Source organism: Somniosus microcephalus, chromosome 8 (assembly GCF_052327205.1).
Source record: "Somniosus microcephalus isolate GS21.2 chromosome 8, FLI_Smic_1.0, whole genome shotgun sequence".
In the NCBI taxonomy this organism is placed as follows: domain Eukaryota; kingdom Metazoa; phylum Chordata; class Chondrichthyes; order Squaliformes; family Somniosidae; genus Somniosus; species Somniosus microcephalus.
Window position 1 is genome coordinate 1,265,098 of NC_140994.1, and position 21,878 is coordinate 1,286,975.

General features: G+C 55.4%; 1 protein-coding gene across 1 annotated transcript in view; it reads left to right on the forward strand.

Moving 5' to 3' along the window:
* Positions 1-21,012, forward strand: part of LOC147113232 (uncharacterized) — a 21,963-nt gene extending 951 nt beyond the window's left edge. Inside the window, exons 2-12 of the mRNA XM_085996106.1 lie at positions 3,813-4,973; positions 5,308-6,838; positions 7,221-7,274; positions 7,379-7,412; positions 7,600-7,667; positions 11,953-12,748; positions 14,478-14,627; positions 15,285-15,390; positions 16,145-16,266; positions 16,717-16,868; positions 20,666-21,012. Coding sequence (XP_085852232.1) covers positions 3,813-4,973; positions 5,308-6,838; positions 7,221-7,274; positions 7,379-7,412; positions 7,600-7,667; positions 11,953-12,748; positions 14,478-14,627; positions 15,285-15,390; positions 16,145-16,266; positions 16,717-16,868; positions 20,666-20,769 — 4,278 coding nt within the window. The 3' untranslated portion in view covers positions 20,770-21,012. The remainder of the gene's footprint in view (positions 1-3,812; positions 4,974-5,307; positions 6,839-7,220; positions 7,275-7,378; positions 7,413-7,599; positions 7,668-11,952; positions 12,749-14,477; positions 14,628-15,284; positions 15,391-16,144; positions 16,267-16,716; positions 16,869-20,665) is intronic.
* The last annotated feature ends 866 nt before the right edge of the window (positions 21,013-21,878 follow it).

A 21,878-nucleotide genomic window follows, 5' to 3' on the forward strand; every position in this document is an offset into this window, starting at 1 on the left:
TCTCTTCCGCTCCACTCCTCTCTCTCTCTCCTGCTCCACTCCCCCCTCTCTCTCTCTCTCTCTCTCCGCTCCACTCCCCTCTCTCCCGCTCCACTCCCTCTCTCTCTCTCTCTCCCGCTCCACTCCCCCTCTCTCTCTCTCTCCCGCTCCACTCCTCTCCTCTCTCTCCCGCTCCACTCCCCTCTCTCTCTCTCCCGCTCCACTCCCCTCTCTCTCTCTCTCTCCCGCTCCACTCCCTCTCTCTCTCTCTCTCTCTCTCTCTCCCGCTCCACTCCTCCTCTCTCTCCCGCTCCACTCCTCTCTCTCTCCACTCCCCTCTCTCTCTCCCCGCTCCACTCCCCTCTCTCTCTCTCTCTCTCTCCGCTCACTCCTCTCTCCGCTCCCCTCTCCTCTCTCTCTCTCACTCCTCCACTCCCTCTCCTCTCTCTCTCTCTCTCCCGCTCCACCTCCTCTCTCTCCTCTCTCTCTCCCGCTCCACTCCCCTCTCTCTCTCTCCTCCCGCTCCACTCCCCTCTCTCTCTCTCTCCCGCTCCACTCCCTCTCTCTCCTCTCTCCCTCCACTCCCTCTCTCTCTCTCCCGCTCCACTCCCTCTCTCTCTCTCTCCGCTCCCTCCTCTCTCTCTCTCCACTCCTCTCTCTCTCTCCCGCTCCACTCCCCTCTCTCTCTCTCTCTCTCTCTCCGCTCCACTCCCCTCTCTCTCTCTCCTCTCTCTCTCGCTCCACTCTCCTCTCTCTCTCTCCCGCTCCACTCCTCTCTCTCTCTCTCTCTCTCTCTCTCCCGTTCCACTCTCTCTCTCTCCCTCTCCACTCCCCTCTCTCTCTCTCTTCCGCTCCACTCCTCTCTCTCCCGCTCCACTCCTCTCTCTCTCTCTCTCTCCCGCTCCACTCCTCTCATCTCTCTCTCCTCCACTCCTCTCTCTCTCCTCTCTCCCGCCTCCACTCCCCCTCTCCGCTCCACTCCCCTCTCTCTCTCTCTCTCCCGCTCCACTCCCCTCTCTCTCTCTCCGCTCCACTCCCCTCTCTCTCTCTCTCTCTCCCACTCCACTCCCTCTCTCTCTCTCTCTCTCTCTCTCCCGCTCCACTCCCCTCTCTCTCTCCCTCCTCTCCTCTCTCTCTCTCTCTCTCCCGCTCCCTCTCTCTCTCTCTCTCTCTCCCGCTCCACTCCTCTCTCTCTCTCTCCCGCTCCACTCCCCTCTCTCTCTCCCGCTCCACTCCCCTCTCTCTCTCTCTCTCTCTCCCTCCACTCCCTCTCTCTCTCTCTCTCTCCCACTCCACTCCCCTCTCTCTCTCTCTCTCTCCGCTCCACTCCCCTCCCTCCTCTCTCTCTCTCTCTCTCCACTCCACTCCCTCTCTCTCTCCCGCTCCACTCCCCTCTCTCTCTCTCTCTCTCTCCGCTCCACTCCCCTCTCTCTCTCTCTCTCCCGCTCCACTCCCCTCTCTCTCTCTCTCTCTCTCTCCTCTCCCCCGCTCCACTCCCCTCTCTCTCTCTCTCTCTCTCTCCCGCTCCACTCCCCTCTCTCTCTCTCTCTCCCGCTCCACTCCCCTCTCTCTCTCTCTCTCTCTCTCTCTCTCCCGCTCCACTCTCTCTCTCTCTCTCCGCTCCACTCCCCTCTCTCTCTCTCTCTCTCTCTCTCCCGCTCCTCCTCTCCGCACTCCACTCCCTCTCTCTCTCTCTCTCTCTCCCGCTCCACTCCCTCTCTCTCTCTCTCTCTCTCCCGCTCCACTCCCTCTCTCTCCGCTCCACTCCCCTCTCTCTCTCCCCTCTCTCTCTCTCTCTCCCGCTCCACTCCCCTCTCTCTCCCGCTCCACTCCCCTCTCTCTCTCTCTCTCTCTCTCTCCCGCTCCACTCCCCTCTCTCTCTCTCTCTCTCTACCGCTCCACTCCTCCTTCTCTCCCGCTCCACTCCTCTCTCTCTTTCTCTCTCTCTCCCACTCCACTCCCCTCTCTCTCAATTCAATTCAATTCAAATCGCTTTATTGGCATGACAAGGTACATCTTATGTTGCCAAAGCATCGACAAACATTCATGGTTGAACACATAAACGCAGATCTATCCACACAGTGTATAAACAGATATATCCCTGAGTGTATAAATATACATTCATATAATTTGTATATACTCTTTTCTTATATTTAGTGGTTGTCCCTCTGTTTATGGCAAGCTGTAACATAGTGTGCCGCTAAGGTTACGCAATTTCTCTCTTCCCCTAGTAGGTATGGAGTTTTTGGTCGTCATTCAAATTTCTGAATTCCGGGCATATTTTTGTGATTTTTGGGTAGAAATTCTCCCTTATGCCCTGATATTTTCTACAAGCTGTGAGGAAGTGCATCTCTGTCTCCACCACTCCCTGACTGCAGTGAGAGCATATCCTGTCCTCTCTTGGTAGCCGGGTCTGCCTGTGTCTACCTTTTTCGATCGCCAGGCTATGTTCACTAAGTCTGTACATTGTCAAGGTTTTTCTCAGTTTGCAATCCTTTACCATGGTCAGGTAATCAGCCATGTTGTATTGTCTGTTTAGGGCCAAGTAGCAATTGAGTTTGCTTTGGGTTTTTGTTGTTTCTGTCCAATATGACAGATATTTTTCCTTTTGCTTAGCGACGATTGTGTTGGGTCAAATTCTTTGTGTTACGCTGTCACTGTCCTGGGGCTGGTTATTGTTAGTAGTGTTAGTAGTTACTTCACTGAGTCCCAGGACTAGTTGACTGAGGGTATTCTTCTTTATGGTCCTCTCTTGGCATTTCAGGGCTTCGTAATGATAGCATTGGGGGTTGCTCATTTCTAGGTATTTCCAAAATTTGGTGGCTCTTTTTTGGATAGTGATTATTAATGGATATTGGCCTAGTTCTGCCCTGCATGCATTGTTTACGGTTTTCCTTTGAGTCCGGAGGATACTTTTACAGAATTCCGCATGTAGGATCTCAATTGGGTGTTTGTACCATTTTGCAAATTCTTGTTGTGTTAGCGGTCCCCACACCTCACTGCCATAGAGTGCAATTGGTTCAATTACTGATTTAAAAATATTGAGCCAAATGCTAATTGGGATTTCTATTTGGATTGATTTTTTAATGGCTCACTCTCTCCCGCTCCACTCCTCTCTCTCTCTCTCTCCCGCTCCACTCCTCTCCCTCTCCCTCTCTCTCTCTCTCTCTCTCGCTCCACTCCTCTCTCTCTCCCGCTCCACTCCTCCCTCTCTCTCTCTCTCTCTCTCCCGCTCCACTCCACTCCTCTCCCGCTCCACTCCTCTCTCTCTCTCCCGCTCCACTCCTCTCTCTCTCTCTCTCTCTCTCTCTCCCGCTCCACTCCTCTCTCTCTCTCTCTCTCTCTCTCTCTCCACTCCCCTCTCTCTCTCTTTCCCGCTCCACCCCCCTCTCTCTCTCCCGCGCCACTCCTCTCTCTCTCTCGCCCGCTCCACTCCACTCCACTCTCTCTCTCTCTCTCTCTTTCTCTCTCTCTCCCGCTCCACTCCTCCCTCTCTCTCCCGCTCCACTCCTCTCTCTCTCTCTCCTCTCTCTCTCTCCCGCGCCACTCCTCTCTCTCCCGCTCCACTCCTCTCTCTCTCTCTCTCTCTCCTCCCTCTCTCTCTCTCCCGCGCCACTCCTCTCTCGCCCGCTCCACTCCCCTCTCTCCCGCTCCACTCCTCTCTCTCTCTCCACGCCCCCCTCTCTCTCTCCCTCTCTCTCCCGCTCCACTCCTCTCTCTCTCCCGCTCCACTCCTCTCTCTCTCTCCCGCTCCACTCCCCTCTCTCTCTCCCGCTCCACTCCTCTCTCTCTCTCGCCCGCTCCACCTCTCACGCTCTATCATTTCCTCGTAGGCTGGGAGCCACTCGTGGGCCGTGTTTCCCAACTCTGGGAAGGAACTTTTCGGACACATGATCCCGTCTGCTCCCAGGGGTCCGTGTGCCCGGTGGAGATCGGAGAAGCTCGTGAACAGAAGCTTTGGAGAGGGGATTTCGCAGCAACGTAGCGATGGTGAGGAGGAGGAGGATACGACCAGTAGCGGGCAGGATGTGTCGGAGTCTGGCAGTGAACTCCTGGACTTGCAGTCGGACGAGCCGCTGGATACAGCTGATGGGTTGGAGGGCGGTGTAACGCTTGTGATTGGACAGAACTTGCCGTGTGTGATCAATGTGGAGCATGTTTCATTGTCCGACCTGGTCAAGTACATTCACCCTTACTGTTTGCCCAGTGGGCCCGTGTGTCTTGGGACAGGCACTGACTCAGCAGGAGATATTCTCCAGTTGGACATTCAGGTGGTCCAGGAGGGTGAGCTGCTGGACCTGGCGGTACCAGTGGTCCTGTGTGAGGACGGTCAGCACCCGCCGGGTGCGATACGTGAGGCTGACATGAGACTGGCTGCTGGCGAGGAGCCCGCACTGGACGAAGACCGTGCCCCCGAGAGTCTGTCGCAAACTGCAGAGCAACAGGACGTCTCGCCTGCTCCCTCGGCGCATCAGGAGGGCGCCCCGGTCCCGGCGAGGAAAAGAGGACGGCCAAGGAAAACGGCAAAACCCACGGAGACCACGGTTGTCGGAGTGCAGCAGGATGGCGCTAAAACACCGCGTACACGGTCCAGCCTCCGGACGTGGCTTAGAGCTGCAGAGAATACGAGGAAAGCTCCCGGTGAGGCCCTGCCCCCGCTGGCCCACCACAAGCCGGATGGACTGGCCGTTAGTTTACCAGAATCTCGACTTTTAGCCCGGCAGATGGAAGAAGTAGAACTGGGAGCCGGGAGAATCCAAACCAGGGGCAGGGCTGCGGCCATGGGGGAGAGAAGAGCGGGAGCCACCGGGAGCAAGATGGCACCGGGCTCAAGGAAAGCGACACCGTCTGAGACCCAGCCTGGACTGAGAGGCTGGAGCTCCAACCGTACTTCAGAAGCTGCCCAGGTAGAGGGAGGGGCAGCGGAGCCCCAGCCTGGGCCTGGAGAAACTGCTACAAAACAGGCCGCACACCCGAAGCAGCTGCTGGAGGAGGTCAGCACCCCGGGAGAGGCAACAGCTTCGGATACTGACCCCGACCTCGCCCTGACTCCATGGGCCGACCCCGCCCTGGCCCCAGAGACCGGCCCCGCCCTGACCCCACGGGCCGGCCCCGCCCTGGCCCCAGAGACCGCCCCCGCCCCCGCCCTGACTCCACGGGCCGACCCCGCCCTGGCCCCAGAGACCGGCCCCGCCCTGACCCCACGGGCCGGCCCCGCCCTGACCCCACGGGCCGGCCCCGCCCTGGCCCCAGAGACCGCCCCCGCCCTGGCCCCGCGGGCCGCCCCCCGCCCTGACTCCACGGGCCGACCCCGCCCTGGCCCCAGAGACCGGCCCCGCCCTGACCCCGCGGGCCGCCCCCGCCCTGGCCCCAGAGACCGGCCCCGCCCTGACCCCACGGGCCGACCCCGCCCTGGCCCCACGGGCCGGCCCCGCCCTGACCCCACGGGCCGGCCCCGCCCTGACCCCACGGGCCGGCCCCGCCCTGGCCCCGCGGGCCGGCCCCGCCCTGGCCCCGCGGGCCGCCCCCGCCCTGACCCCGCGGGCCGCCCCCGCCCTGACCCCGCGGGCCGACCCCGCCCCGACCCCAAAGATTGACCCCGCCTTGACCCCATCTCCTGCGGCCACCAGCAACGAGCCCAAACTGAGGCCGATCAGCCTCCAGCAGTACCGGCTGCGACTCCAGCAGCGGCAGCGAGAGACCGGCCTCTCTACGCGCGGGAATCCGCGGATCGCGAGTGAATCCGGCTGCAGGAGTGCCTGGCCCGTCGTCCCCATTCAATCCATCGTCCAGGGGGAGCTCAGCGTCCTGCCGCTGGAAACCGTTGGATCCGCGCTCCGCGGACAGGCTGTGGGGCATGATGGACATTCCCTGGCCCCGCCCACCCAGGCCCTGGTGCTGCCGGGTCGCGCCCCCACAGGGTGCCCACCTGGGAATCAGCACCGAGTCAGATCGGGAGCGCTGATTCCGGCATCTCTCCTTAAGGGCCTGAAATTCCCTGTCCTGGCCCAGATCCCGGCCCAGATCCCGACTCCGACCCAGATCCCGACTCCGACCCCGGCCCAGATCCCGGCTCAGATCCCGGCTCCGACCCCGGCCCAGATCCCGGCTCCGACCCCGGCCCAGATCCCGGCTCCGACCCCGGCCCAGATCCCGGCTCCGACCCCGGCCCAGATCCCGGCTCCGACCCCGGCCCAGATCCCGGCTCCGACCCCGGCCCAGATCCCGGCTCCGACCCCGGCCCAGATCCCGGCTCCGACCCCGGCCCAGATCCCGGCTCCGACCCCGGCCCAGATCCCGGCTCCGACCCCGGCCCAGATCCCGGCTCCGACCCCGGCCCAGATCCCGGCTCCGACCCCGGCCCAGATCCCGGCTCCGACCCCGGCCCAGATCCCGGCTCCGACCCCGGCCCAGATCCCGGCTCCGACCCCGGCCCAGATCCCGGCTCCGACCCCGGCCCAGATCCCGGCTCCGGCCCAGATCCCGGCTCCGACCCCGGCCCCGCAGCCTTGTCCGGTCCAGGCCGCACTGGCCCAGACACCCTCAGTGCGGCTGACTCCAGCCCTCGTTTCGCCGAGCCCTACACGAGTCCTTCCCGTCTCAGCCCAGACTGCTGAAAGCGGGATGTGCAATGCTGTGCTGGAGGAGGACTGTCCGTTTCGGCAGAACAACTTGCCGCAGGCTAAACCTGTCCAGGCGCCCACAGTGGGGACCGTGCCAGTGAAATCTACGCCAGTGCCCCAATCTGCGCCAGTGCAGAGACACCAATCAAGCAGGGCGGCCCTGGCACAGGAGGAGGTCGATCGAGACACACCAAGCTCTTTGGCGCTGGATAATGGTGCAAAGGAGAACCCCAAAGGTATGTAAATATCTGCTATGGGGTTGAGAACACGTAAGGAGGGTGTGTCCCAGTAAATACCAGTCGACGTTTGTCCTGGGATGTCCCGTTTGGGTCTGAGTGAGCCGAGGTGTGAAACCCCCCTGGGAGGGTCAGGCCTGCAGGCGCTGCCACAGTGAGTGTTGGCAGGCGATGGAACTGCTGCTGTCATCACAGCCGGGCCCAGTGGACACTGGGTGTCTGTTCGCACTTTTATTCAGGGTTATTCGGCAGCAGACGCGCCCCCCACCCTGCACCAGCCTGTCGGGCCCCCTTGGTATCGGGGGAGTGGGGTCACCTCTGGGGAGGGGGTCTAGTGCGCTGAATGTTTTACTGTTCAGTCACTGATGGTTTCTGCCCCCAGGTATTGAAGCGGCCGATGTGATGAGTTTGCTGGAACAGTTTGAAGTCACCGAGGGTGAGGAGGGTTCCTGTTTCTTGGTGGGTGGGCCTGGGAGCCGTGCTTTGAAGCGCGGGATTGGTTGGTGTTTCCGGTCTAAAGTCTGTTTGTTTCCTTTCCAGCCACAGAGGAACAGCCCCTGGAAAGCAGTGTTGGGTGAGTCCAGTCTGAGCTCGGGAGCAGGCCCAGCTTGTCCTTCGTTCTGTGTCTGACTAGCTGTCCCGGGGCGCGAGGGGTGGAGTGTCCCTGGGGTGGGGGAGTATCTCCGGGGGAGAGGGGTCCTTCCCCCGGGTGGGGGTCTTGGGAACTGCTGGTGATTTTCTGAGCCATGTTGTGTTTTCAGGCTGGAGTTACTGGAGGAGAGGAAGCTGCTAGATCACATATTCGGGGCGGAATTGGCAAGTACTGCAGGTGAGTCTCGAATTTCAAATCCCCCCGACAGGGTCGGCGGGGGGGGGGGGGTGGGTGGGTGGAGGGTAAAGGGGAGTGGGGTGGGTATGGGCGGGTGGGGGTGGAGGGTAAAGGGGAGTGGGGTGGGTATAGGCAGGGGGGGTGGAGGGTAAAGGGGAGTGGTGTGGGTAAGGGCGAGGGGGAGGGTAAAGGGGAGGGAGGGTGGGTGTGGAGGGTAAGGGCGGGGGGGGTGAGGACGAGATGGGTGGAGGGGGGTGCGAGGGGGGGAGGGAGGGTAAGGAGGGAGGGTGGAGGGTAAGGGCGGGTGTGGAGGGTAAGGGGTGGAGGGTAAGGGCGAGGGGGGGTGGAGGGTAAGGGCGAGGGGGTGAGGACGAGATGGGTGGAGGGGGGGCGAGGGAGGGTGGAGGGTAAGGAGGGAGGGTGGAGGGTAAGGGCGGGTGTGGAGGGTAAGGGGGGGTGGAGGGTAAGGGCGAGGGGGGGGTGGAGGGTAAGGGCGAGGGGGGGTGGAGGGTAAGGGTGGGCGGGGGGGGTGCTGAGAATGTCGGGTGCTGAGTGACCCCAACAACAACAACTTCTATTTATATACTGGATCATAAGACGTAGGAGCAGGAGTCGGTCATTCGGCCCCTCGAGCCTGCTCCACCATTCAATAAGATCATGGCTGATCTGATCTTGGCCTCAACTCCACTTCCCTGCCCGTTCCCCATAACCCTCGACTCCCTTATCGTTCAAAAATCTGTCTATCTCCACCTTAAATATGTTCAATGACCCAGCCTCCACAGCTCTCTGGGGAAGAGAATTCCAAAGATTCACGACCCTCTGAGAGAAGAAATTCCTCCTCATTTCTGATTTAAAAGGGTTTCCCCTTATTCTGAAATTATGCCCCCTAGTTCTAGATTCCTCCATGAGGGGAAACATCCTCTCTGCATCCACCCTGTCAAGCCCCTTCAGAATCTTCTATGTTGCAATAAGATCCCCTCTCATTCTTCTAAACTCCGATGGTTATAGGCCCAACCTGCTCAACCTTTCTTCATAAGACAACCCCTTCATCTCCGGAATCAACCTCGTGAACCTTCTCTGAACTGTCTCCAATGTAAGTATATCCTCCCTTAAACAAGGAGACCAAAACTACGCAGTCCTCCAGGTGTGGTCTCACCAATACCCTGTACAGTTGTAACAGGACTTCCCTACTTTTATTCTCCATTCCCTTTGCAATAAAAGCCAACATTCCATTTGCCTTCCTAATTACTTGCTGTACCTGCATGCTGACATTTTGTGAATCATGTACAAGGACCCCCAGATCCCTCTGTACCTCAGCATTTTGTAATCTCCCCATTTAAATAATAATTTGCTTTTTTATTTTTCTTACCAAAGTGGATAACCTCGCATTTTCCCACATTAAACTCCATTTGCCAGATTTTTGCCCACTCACTTAGCCTATCTCTATCCCTTTGGAGATCTTTTGCATCCTCCACAGAATTTGCTTTCCCACCTATCTTTGTATCATCAGCAAATTTGGCGACATTACACTCAGTCCCTTCAGCCAAGTCATTAATATAGATTGTAAATAGTTGAGGCCCCAGCACTGATCCCTGTGGCACCCCACTAGTTACAGTTTGCCAACCTGAAAATGACCCATTTATCCCGACTCTCTGTTTTCTGGTAGTTAGCCAATCCTCTATCTGTCCATCCATGCTAATATATTACCCCCAACCCTGTGAGCTCTTATCTTGTGTAGTAACATTTTATGTGGCACCTTATCAAATGCCTTCTGGAAATCCAAATACATCACATCCACTGGTTCCCCTTTATCCACCCTGCTCGTTACACCCTCAAAGAACTCCAGCAAATTTGTCAAACATGATTTCCCTTTCATAAAACCATGCCGACTCTGCTTGACTATACAGGTAGACTACCCTTTATCCGAACTTCCGAAAACCGAAACCCTCTAAAAACCGAAGGTTTTTTCGGTCAGCGTAAGTCGTGCGCACGACATGACCAGAGTGGCGCACGACTTAAGCTGAGCAGAGGGTCAGCGTAAGTCGTGCGCACGATCCCCCGCCGACCCCGACCCCCGCCGACTTATGCTGAGCAGAGGGTCAGCGTAAGTCGTGCGCACGACCCCCCGCGGAACCACCTGACTCTCTTCCAAAGGCTCGAAAGCAACGAGAGCTCTGAGCCCGCGGCGGTGCCGGCCCCTGTTCCGACCGAGCACGACGACCTGTTGGTGGAAATGCGGAACTTCATTGCATTCCAGGCTAGCAGCGACGGACAAGCCACGACTGCGGACCCCCCCGCGGACCGACGCCGACCCCCCCCCCGACCCCGACCCCCCCCGCCGACCCACCTTCTGAAATCCGAAATTTTCCGAAAACCGAAACACGGCTAGTCCCGAGGTTTTCGGATAAAGGATAGTCTACCTGTATTATGATTTTCTAAATGTCCTGCTACCACTTCCTTAATGATGGACTCCAGCATTTTCCCAATGACAGATGTTAGACTAACTGGTCGATAGTTGCCTGCTTTCTGTCTCCCTCCTTTCTTAAATAGGGGCGTTACATTTGCGGCTTTCCAGTCCGCTGGGACCTCTGCAGAATCCAGGGAATTTTGGTAGATTACAACCAATGCATTCACTATCTCTGCAGCCACCTCTTTTAAGACTCTTGGATGCAGGCCATCGGGTCCAGGGGACTTGTCCACCTTTAGTCCCATTAGTTTGCCTCGTACTTTTTCTCTTGTGATAGTGATTGTTTTAAATTCCCCTCCCCCACCCCAATAGCCCTTGATTATCCATAATTGGGATGCTTTTAGTGTCTTCTACTGTGAAGACCGATACAAAATATTTGTTCAAAGTCTCCGCCATTTCCCTGTTTCCCATTATTAATTCCCCAGACTCATTCTCTAGGGGACCAACGTTTACTTTAGCTACTCTCTTCCTTTTTATATACCCGTAGAAGCTCTTACTGTCTGTTTTTATCTTTCTTGCTAGCTTGCTCTCATAAGCTATCTTCTCCCTATCATTTTTTTAGTCCTTTGCTGGTTTTTAAAAATTTCCCAATCCTCTGGCCTTTCACTATATTCTTCGCAACATTGTATGCTTTTGTTTTCAATTTGTTACCATCCTTTACTTCCTTAGTTAGCCACGGATGGTTCATTAAATATATTCAATATTAAGTTCATTAAATATATTCAAGAAGGAGTTGGATATATTTCTTAAGGCTAAAGGGATCAAGGGATATGGGGAGAAGGCAGGGACAGGGTACTGAATTTGGATGATCAGCCATGATCGCATTGAATGGTGGAGCAGGCTCGAGGGGCCGAATGGCCTACTCCTGCTCCTATCTTCTATGTTTCTATGTTATCCATCTCTTAGTCTTTCTTTCTCACTGGAATATATCTTTGCTGAGAGTTATGAAATATCTCCTTAAATGTTTGCTTTTCTACAGTCTTACCCTGTAATATATTTTCCCAGTCCACTTTAACCAAGTCTACCTTCATACCTTTGTAATTACCTTTGTTTAAATTCAGGACACTAGTTTGAGACCTAGCTTTCTCACCCTCAAACTGAATTTGAAATTCTACCATGCTATGATCACTCTTCCCAAGAGGATCCTTCACTTCGAGATCATTAATTAATCCAGCCTCGTTACACATTACCAGATCTAAAATCGTCTTCTCCCTGGTTGGTTCCACAACATATTGTTCCAAGAAACCATCCTGTATACACTCCAAGAACTCTTCCTCAAGTCTACCTTTGCCAATTTGCTTTGTTCAGTCAATATGAAGATTAAAATCTCCCATGATTATAGCTGTACCTTTCTTACACGCTTCTATTATTTCTTGATTTATACTCTGTCCTACAGTGTGGCTACTGTTTGAGGGGCCTGTAGACCACTCCCACCAGTGACTTTTTACCTTTATTATTTCTTATCTTCACCCAAACTGATTCTACGTCTTGATCTTCTAGGCCAATATCATTTCTCATTACTGCACTGATCTCATTCCTTATTAACAGAGCTACACCATCTCCTTTTCCTTCCTGCCTGCCTATCCTTACGAAATGGCAAATATCCCTGAATATTCAGTTCCCAGCCTTGGTCACCTTGCAACCACGTCTCTGTAATGGCTATCAGATCATACCCATTTATTTCTATTTGTGCTGTCAACTCATCTATCTTGTTACGAATGCTGCATGCGTTCAGATATAGGGTGTTGGGTGCGAGGATCCTGGGCTGAGAGGATTTATAAGATTGGCTGCTTCTGATAACGGTCTGTCTGTCTGCAGGTTTGACCCCTCCGGCCACCCCACCTCACCAGATTTGGAAATCGCTTCCGCCGACTGGCTTTCTGAGGAATCGGAAGTTGCCGGGAGCGGTCCAGGCTTCCCCGGGCTCTCCACTCAGGACCGTGAGGCTCATTGAACCAAAACCTCTGCCACAGAATAACCGGACAAAGTGTGAGGCGAGTGTGAGCTCGCAGCCTGTCCCCCAGACCCCGCTCACTGCGTCCCTTGGCTTTGGGGATCATGAATATTGTTTACCCAGAGTTCTGAGCACCCAGTCATCTTTGCACAACATCTGTCCACCAGTCGGTGCCCAGCCAGATGTTGGCTGCCGCTGGAACGTTAAGCGGCAAACGAGTATCACCATTAAACCAATTACCTCGTTGAACCATCGATCTCCGAGTCCATCGTGCCAGGTTCTGCCAGCTGAAGAGCGGCGAGTGTCTGAGCCTCGCAGCAATGAGAATGCATTGGATTCCCAAGGAACGCTGCGGGAAGCTCACATGTCCTCCAACAGTCTTCGCACCGGAGCAGCGAGCGCGGACCCCGGGAGGAGTTGCTCACAGGCGGTGGGCAACGGGAACGTTGGATGTGACGCTGCTTGGGGGCTTGAGGGAGGCCACTGTGTGACTCTGCCGCCCTATCGGAATGGAGAGACTGGGGAGGACAAACCCTTCAACTCTCCGCAACATTGTCCAAGGACTCGGACCTCCCCGTGCTACAGGCGGCGGCGATACTCCAGCTCCTCCAGCTCCAGCTCCTCATCCCGGTCCCATTCCCCTGCACGGAAGAGGAGGCGGTAAGACTCAGATGAGAAACATTCTCTTGGACAAGAACACAAAGCTCATTAATGTGCTGAATGTATATTTAAGATTTAATCCTGGTGTGTGGGAGCTCCGTATGTGGTTCCACTGATATCCAATGCCAAATCTTTCAAATTATTCTCCCCAGTGGTCACTTGTTTAACCTCTGGAGCCCCGCCCCGTTAAAGAGCCAGCCCCAGTGCGTGAGCAAGTTGGATAAGATAGACAACAAATGTCCAGCGCGCTGAGCTGTCCTTAAAGGAAAGGGTGTGCTCTGCTGCTCAACGTGACCCAGGGACCAATCCTGAACTCTGTAAATGTCGCGAGCTACTGAAGTATGTACTGGGGCCGGTGGACGTCAGCCAACCTCGTCCCCGGGGCTGTGTCGGTGTCTACTCGGTGACTGCTGGTATCACCGGGTCTGGGGCCTCACTCCGTGCACCAAAACACAGGAACAGGAGAAGGCCATTCAGCCCCTCGAGCCTATTAAACAGGAACAGGAGGAGGCCATTCATGTCGGAGGGGCAGTACTGAGGGAGCGCCGCACTGTCAGAGGGGCAGTACTGAGGGAGCGCCGCACTGTCAGAGGGGCAGTACTGAGGGAGCGCCGCACTGTCGGAGGGGCAGTACTGAGGGAGCGCTGCACTGTCGGAGGGGCAGTACTGAGGGAGCGGCGCACTGTTGGAGGGGCAGTACTGAGGGAGCGGCGCACTGTCGGAGGGGCAGTACTGAGGGAGCGCCGCACTGTCGGAGGGGCAGTACTGAGGGAGCGCTGCACTGTCGGAGGGGCAGTACTGAGGGAGCGGCGCACTGTTGGAGGGGCAGTACTGAGGGAGCGCCGCACTGTCGGAGGGGCAGTACTGAGGGAGCGGCGCACTGTTGGAGGGACAGTACTGAGGGAGCTCCGCACTGTCGGAGGGGCAGTACTGAGGGAGTGCTGCACTGCCGGAGGGGCAGTACTGAGGGAGCGGCGCACTGTCGGAGGGACAGTACTGAGGGAGCGCTGCACTGTGGGAGGGGCAGTACTGAGGGAGTGCTGCACTGCCGGAGGGGCAGTACTGAGGGAGCGGCGCACTGTCGGAGGGACAGTACTGAGGGAGACTGTCGGAGTGCTGCATTGTCGGAGGGACAGAACTGAGGGAGCTCCGCACTGTTGGAGGGGCAGTACTGAGGGAGCGTTGCATTGTTGGAGGGGCAGTACTGAGGGAGCGTTGCATTGTTGGAGGGGCAGTACTGAGGAAGCGCTGCACGGTCGGAGGGGCAGTACCGAGGAAGCGCTGCACTGTCGGAGGGGCAGTACCGAGGAAGCGCTGCACTGTCGGAAAGGCGGTACTGAGGGAGCGCTGCACTGTCGGAGGGGCGGTACTGAAGGAGCGCTGCACTGTCGGAGGGGCGGTACTGAAGGAGCGCTGCACTGTCGGAGGGGCGGTACTGAGGGAGCGCTGCACTGTCAGCGGGGCAATACTGAGGGAGTGCTGCACTGTCGGAGGGGCAGTACTGAGGAAGCGCTGCACTGAGGGAGTGCCGCACTGTCGGAGGTTAGTACTGAGGGGGCACCGCACTGTCGGGGGCAGTACTGAGGGAGTGCTGCACTGTTGGAGGGTCAGTACTGAGGGAGCGCTGCACTGTCGGAGGGGCTGCATGGTGTACCTGTGGTAGTTACTGGCAAGGAAGGTGAGAGAATGAGGTAATGCGAGGCGTTAAAAGCTGTCTCTTTGGGAACAGATACTGCAGAAGACGATCTCGTCATTCCCGACACAGTTCACGGTCGGATTCCAGGTCCAGCTCACGTTCCAGATCGTATTCCAGATCCAATTCAAGATCTCTGTCTCGATCCAGGTCCAGATCCCCACAGAGACGCAGCGTCCGAATGAGGTGAGGTATTCCTGACCCAGTGAGTACAGCACGGTGGAGTAGTTCCTGGGGTGGGGGGAATCATGGGGCGGGGCTGATCCTGGGCAGGGGTGGGGGGTGTTCCTGGGGTGGGGGGAATCTCGGGGCGGGGCTGATCCTGTGGGGGGGTGGGGGGAATCCCAGAGCGGGGCTGATCCTGGGCCGGGGGAGGGGGGTTCCTGGGGTGGGGGGAATCCCGGGGCGGGGCTGATCCTGGACCGTGGGGGGAATCCTGGGGCGGGGCTGTTCCGGGGCAGGGTCCTGGGGTGGGGGGAATCCCGGGGCGGGACTGCTCCGGGGCGGGGGGGTCCTGGGGTGGGGGGGAATCCCGGGGCGGGTCTGATCCTGGGCCGTGGGGGGAATCCCGGGGCGGGGGGAATCCCGGGGTGGGACTGCGCGGCCCATTCAAATTTTCATGCGTGCGCGGTTATTCCAACTGATAAGCCGGCAAGCGGCCTCAGTGGGAGCTCCACGCCGCCGCAAAACTGCGCAGCTTAACTGGAAGATTGGCGGAGGGGTTCCCGGGGCTGCGGGGTGGTGGTTCCCATGGAGGGGAATTCTGGGCGTAGTGGTCTCCTGCCCCATTTATTGCTTGCTTTGTAAGTGTGGAGTGAATTTTAACAGTCGCACCTCCTCTAGTTATTTCACAGATGATTATGATCCGTACGATGAGGAACCGAGGAATCGATACTCGAGGCGAGAAGCTCACGAAAAGAACAGCAGCCGGCGGAGGGAGCTCGCTATCGTAAGCACAGCATTCCATTGCTCATCACACAGCTCGGCCTCGAACAGGGGGTGGGTAAAACTTAACCCCCCCCCGCCCCCTCGCTCTGGGCTCGATCCCCGACCCCGGGGTCCTCGCTCTGGGCTCGATCCCCGACCCCGGGGTCCTCGCTCTGGGCTCGATCCCCGACCCCGGGGTCCTCGCTCTGGGCTCGATCCCCGACCCCGGGGTCCTCGCTCTGGGCTCGATCCCCGACCCCGGGGTCCTCGCTCTGGGCTCGATCCCCGACCCCGGGGTCCTCGCTCTGGGCTCGATCCCCGACCCCGGGGTCCTCGCTCTGGGCTCGATCCCCGACCCCGGGGTCCTCGCTCTGGGCTCGATCCCCGACCCCGGGGTCCTCGCTCTGGGCTCGATCCCCGACCCCGGGGTCCTCGCTCTGGGCTCGATCCCCGACCCCGGGGTCCTCGCTCTGGGCTCGATCCCCGACCCCGGGGTCCTCGCTCTGGGCTCGATCCCCGACCCCGGGGTCCTCGCTCTGGGCTCGATCCCCGACCCCGGGGTCCTCGCTCTGGGCTCGATCCCCGACCCCGGGGTCCTCGCTCTGGGCTCGATCCCCGACCCCGGGGTCCTCGCTCTGGGCTCGATCCCCGACCCTGCTCTTCTGTCTCCCTCATTAACTGCCACTACACAGTGTGGGTGTGGATAATGTGCGCGCCGCTGGGGGTCTGAGCTGATGCTGGGAATTCCGGTCACATCTGGGTCTTTCTCCGAGCAGGAGGAACGGCGGGTTGTGTATGTGGGAAAAATTCGGAACGGAATGATGCGCGAAGAACTGAGGAGACGATTCGAGGTGTTCGGTGAAATTGAGGATTGCAACATTTATTTCAGGAATGAAGGGTAAGATCGTAATTTGCTGGGTATTGATCAGGTATAATTCCACCGCTCCTCTCAACCCCGGCTCAGTCCACCTCTCCCCTCCCCAACCCCCCGATCTCCCCCCTCACCCCCCCCCCCCGATCTCTTCCCCCCCCCCCCGATCTCCCCCCCCCGATCTCCCCCACCCCCCCCCCGATCTCCCCCCACCCCCAACTCCAACTCCCCGATCCCCAATCTCTCCTCCCCGATCCCCAATCTCTCCTCCCCCCACAACTCCCCGATCTCCCCTCCCCACCCCCAACAACCACCCCCCCGATCTCCCCCGTGTTGTACGGTTTTCTCTGCTAAGGAATCTTTTGTTAAAATCCGGTTTGATTCTCTCGATGGCGATCTGTATTTTAGTGGCTCAACGAGAATTTCTACTCAGTCTGGTTCTTTGAACCTTTTCTAACTTGAGGCGATTTCTTCCAGAGATAACTATGGATTTGTTACATATCGTTACACCTGTGATGCATTCGCTGCTATTGAGAATGGGCAGACATTACGCAAGCCCGATGAGTTACCCTTTGACCTCTGTTTTGGCGGCCGGCGGCAGTTTTGTAAAACCAATTATGCGGATTTAGGTGAGTTTAGGAAAATACAAACTGAAATTTAACTTTGAGTTTCGATTACTCCTGTCTGTATCAGGGTGTTTCTGGGGTTTGGGGTGATTCAGGGGTTACATAAGAATTAGGAGCAGGAGTAGGCCATACAGCTCTTCGAGCTTGCTCCGTCATTCAGTAAGATTATGGCTGATCTTCAATGTCAACTCCACTTTCCTGCCCGATCTCCATATCCCTTGATTCCCCATGAGTCCAAAAATCTATCTCTGCCTTGAATATACTCCAAGACTCAGCATCCACTGGGGTAGAAAATTCCAAAGATTCACAACCCTCTGAGAAAAGAAATTCCTCCTCATCTCAGTCTTAAATGGCCGACCCCTTATCCTGAGACTGTGCCTCCTAGTTCTAGACTCTCCAGCCAGGGGAAACAACCTCTCCGCATCTACCCTGTCAAACCCCATCAGAATCTTGTATCAATGAGATCACCTCTCATTCCTCTAAACTCCAGTGTGTATAGGTTCAATCTCTCATCATAGGACAGCCCGCTCATCCCAGGAATCAATCTAGTGACTCTGCATTGCACCGCCTCCAAGGCAAGTATATCCTTCCTTAGCTAAGCAGAGCAAAACTGTGCCCAGTACTCCCAGTGTGGTCTCACCAAGGCCCTGTACAATTGGAGCAAGACTTCCTTACTCTTATACTCCAACCCCCTGCAATAAAGGCCAACATGCCATTTGCCTTCCTCATTGCTTGCTGTACCTGCCTGTTAACTCTGTGTTTCCTGTACAAGGACACCCAAATCTCTCTCAACACCAACATTTCATAGTTTCTCACCATTTAAAAATATTCTGTTTTTCCACTCACTTAACCGGTCTATATCCCTTTGCAGGCTCTGTGTCCTCCTCATAGCTTATTTTCCCACCTAACTTTGTATCATCAGCAAACTTGGATACATCGCACTCCGTCCCCTCATCTAAGTCATTACTATAGATTGTAAATAGCTGATCCTTGCGGCACCCCACGAGTTACAGTCCAACCCGAAAACGACCCGTTTATCCCTACTCTGTTTTCTGTCCAATCCTCTATCCATAAGAAAGAAAGAATTGTCCTGGGCCAATATTTATCCCTCACTCAACATCACTAAAACAGATGATCTGGTCATTATCACATTGCTGTTTGTGGGAGCTTGCTGTGCGCAAATTGACTGCTGCATTTCCTACATTACAACAGTGACTGCACTTCAAAAAGTACTTCATTGGCTGTAAACGCTTTGGGACGTCCGATGGTCATGAAAGGTGCTATAGAAATGCAAGTCAGTCTTTCTTTCTCTCTCCATGCTAATCTATTACCCCCAACACCATGAGCCTTTATCTTGTGTAGCAACCTTTTTTATGTGGCTCCTTATCAAATACCTTTTGGAAATCCAAATATACTACATCTACTGGTTTCCCTTTATCTACCCTGCTAGTTACATCCTCTAAAAACTCTAAAATTTATTAAATACGATTTCCCTTTCATAAAACCATGTTGACTCTGCCCAATCATTTGATGTTCTAAGTGCCCTGCTGCCACTTACTTAATAATAGATTCCAGTATTTTCCCTACTACTGATGTCAGGCTAACCGGTCTGTAGTTCCGTTTTCTCTCCCTCCTTTCTTAAATAGTGGGGTTACATTTGCTACCTTCCAATCTGCTGGGACTGTTCTAGAATCTAGGGAATTTTGGAAGATCACAACCAATGCATTCACTATCTCTGCAGCTACTTCTTTTAGAACCCTAGGATGCAGGCCGCCAGGTCATGGGGATTTGTCGGCTTTTAGTTCCATTGGTTTCTGAATGGGTTACTCCTGTCTGTATTGGGGTAATTCTGGGGTTACTTCTGTCCGTATTCGGGGTGATTCTGGTGATATTTAAGAGTAAACTTGCAAGAAACACAAAAGTGGATTGTAAAAGCTTCTACAAGTATGTAAAAAGATTAGTGAAGACAAATGTAGGTCCCTTACAGTCAGAAACGGGAGAATTTATAATGGGGAACAAGGAAATGGCGGAGCAATTAAACAAATACTTTGGTTCTGTCTTCACGGAAGAGGACACAAATAACTTCCCAGAAATGCTCGGGAACCAAGGGTCTAGTGAGAAGGAGGAATTAAAGGAAATTAGTATTAGTAAAAAAAAGTGCTGGAGAAATTAATGGGACTGAAAGCCGATAAATCCCCAGGGCCTGATAATCTGCATCCCAGAGTACTAAAAGAGGTAGCCATGGAAATAGTGGATGAATTGGTTGTCATCTTCCAAAATTCTATAGATTATGGAACAGTTCCTGCAGATTGGAGGGTGGCAAATAGAACCCCACTATTTAAAAAAGGGAGAGAGAAAACAGGGAACGACAGACCAGTTAGCCTAACATCAGTAGTAGGGAAAATGCTAGAGTCTATTATAAAGGATGTGGTAGCAGGACACTTAGAAAATATCAACGGGATTAGACAAAGTCAACATGGATTTATGAAAGGGAAATCGTGTTTGACAAATGTACTGGAGTTTTTTGAGGATGTAACTGGTAGAATAGATAAGGGAGAACCAGTGGATGTGGTGTATTTGGATTTTCAGAAGGCCTTTGATAAAGTCCCACATAAGAGGTTAGTGTGCAAAATGAAAGCAAATGGGATTGGGGGCAATATACTGGCATGGACTGAAAATTGGTAAACAGACAGGAAACAGAGAGTAGGAATAAATGGGTCTTTTTCGGGGTGGCAGGTGGTGACTAGTGGGGTACCGCAGGGATCTGTGCTTGGACCCCAGCTATTCACAATATATATCAATGATTTGGATGTGGGGACCAAATATAATATTTCCAAGTTTGCTGACAACACGAAACTAGGTGGGATTGTGAGTTGTAAGGAGGATGCAAAGAGGCTTCAAGGCGATTTAGACAAGTTGAGTGAGTGGGCAAATACATGGCAGATGCAGTATAACGTGGATAAATGTGAAGTTATCCACTTCGGTAGGAAAAACTGAAAGGCAGAGTATTATTTAAATGGTGATAGATTGAGAAATGTTGATGTACAAAGCGACCTGGGTGTCCTTGTACACCAGTCACTGAAAGCAAACATGCAGGTGCAGCAAGCAGTTAGGAAGACAAATGGTATGTTGGCCTCCATTGCAAGAGGATTTGAGTACAGGAGCAAGGATGTCTTACTACAGTTATACAGGGCCTTGGTGAGACCACACCTGGAGTACTGTGTGCAGTTTTGGTCTCCTTACATAAGAAAGGATATACTTGCCATAGAGGGAGAGCAGCGAAGGTTCACCAGACTGATTCCTGGGATGGCAGGACTGTCGTATGAGGAGAGATTGGGTGGACTAGGCCTGTATTCACTGGAGTTTAGAAGAATGAGAGGGGATCTCATTGAAACGTATAAAATTCTGACAGGGCTAGACAGACTGGATGCAGGGAGGGTGCTTCCCCTGTCTTGGGGGGTCTAGAACGAGGGGTCTCAGGATACGGGGTAGGACATTTAGGACTGAGATGAGGAGAAATTTCTTCACTGAGGGTGGTGAACCTGTGAAATTCTCTACCACAGAAGCCTGTGGAGGCCAAGTCACTGAATATATTTAAGAAGGAGATAGATAGATTTCTAGACACAAAAGGCATCAAGGGGTATGGGGAGAGAGCGCAGGAATATGGTCTTGAGATAGAGGATCAGCCATGATCATATTGAATGGCGGAGCAGGCTCGAAGGGCCGAATGGCCTACTCCTGCTCCTATTTTTCTATGTTTCTATTTCTGAAAATAATTTGTAGGAATTTTTCTCTTTCAGATTCCAGTCACAGTGACTTCAGTTCTTATTCAACCAAAAGCAAGTTTGACTCTTTAGACTTTGACACTTTACTGAAACAGGCCAAACGGAGTCTTCAGAGGTGACAGAAGCGACAGTGGGGAAGGGAAGGAGAACGGGGGAGGGGCGAGCCCAATGGGGACTGCACGTGTACCCGTTTACATGCTGCTATTGGATGGGATTGAGATTTATATAAACTCTGGCCGGTGTGTGACTGACGGCCTGCAGCACTGCAAGAGGTAACTTGTCCGTGACCAGCCGTGTGTCGAGCAGCACGCACCCTCGGAGTGAAAAAAAAAACACGAATAAAATATCACATGAATACTAAATGCTGCTGCTCATCATTTCATCTTCTCATCAATCGTGGGAATGAGAGACGAGGCTGGGGGGAGAGAGACTGGGAGTGGGGGGGGAGAGAGACTGGGAGTGGGGGGGGGGGAGAGAGACGGAGTGGGGGGGGGAAGAGAGACTGGGAGCAGTGGGGGGGAGAGAGACGGAGTGGGGGGGGGGGGAGAGAGACTAGGAGTGAGATGGAGTTGGGGGGAGAGACTGGGAGTGAGATGGAGTTGGGGGAGAGACTGGGAGTGGGGGAGAGACTGGGAGTGGGTGGGGGGAAGAGACTGGGAGTGGTGGGGGGAAGAGACTGGGAGTGGGGGGGGGGAAGAGACTGGGAGTGGTGGGGGGAGAGGACTGGGAGTGGTGGGGGGGGGGGGAGAGAGTGGGAGTGAGATGGAGTTGGGGGAGTGGTGAGAGACTGGGGGGGGGGGAAGAGAGACGGGGGGGGGGAGAGACTGGGAGTGGTGGGGGGGGGAGAGACTGGAGTGGGGGGGGGGGGAGAGACGGAGTGGGAGGGGGGGGAGAGACGGAGTGGGAGTGGTGGGGGGGAGAGACGGAGTGGTGGGGAGAGAGACTGGGAGTGCGGGGGAGTGAGATGGAGTTGGGGGAGAGAGAGACGGAGTGGGGGGGGAGAGAGAGACTGGAGTGGGGGGGGGAGAGAGACTGGGAGTGGGGGGGGAAGAGAGACGGAGTGGGGGGGGGGGGAAGAGAGACGGAGTGGGGGGGGGGGAGAGACTGGGAGTGGGGGGGGAGAGACTGGGAGTGGGGGAAGAGACGGGGGGAGAGACTGGGAGCGGGGAGGGGGAGAGGACTGGGAGCGGGGAGGGGGAGAGACTGGGAGCGGGGAGGGGGAGAGGAC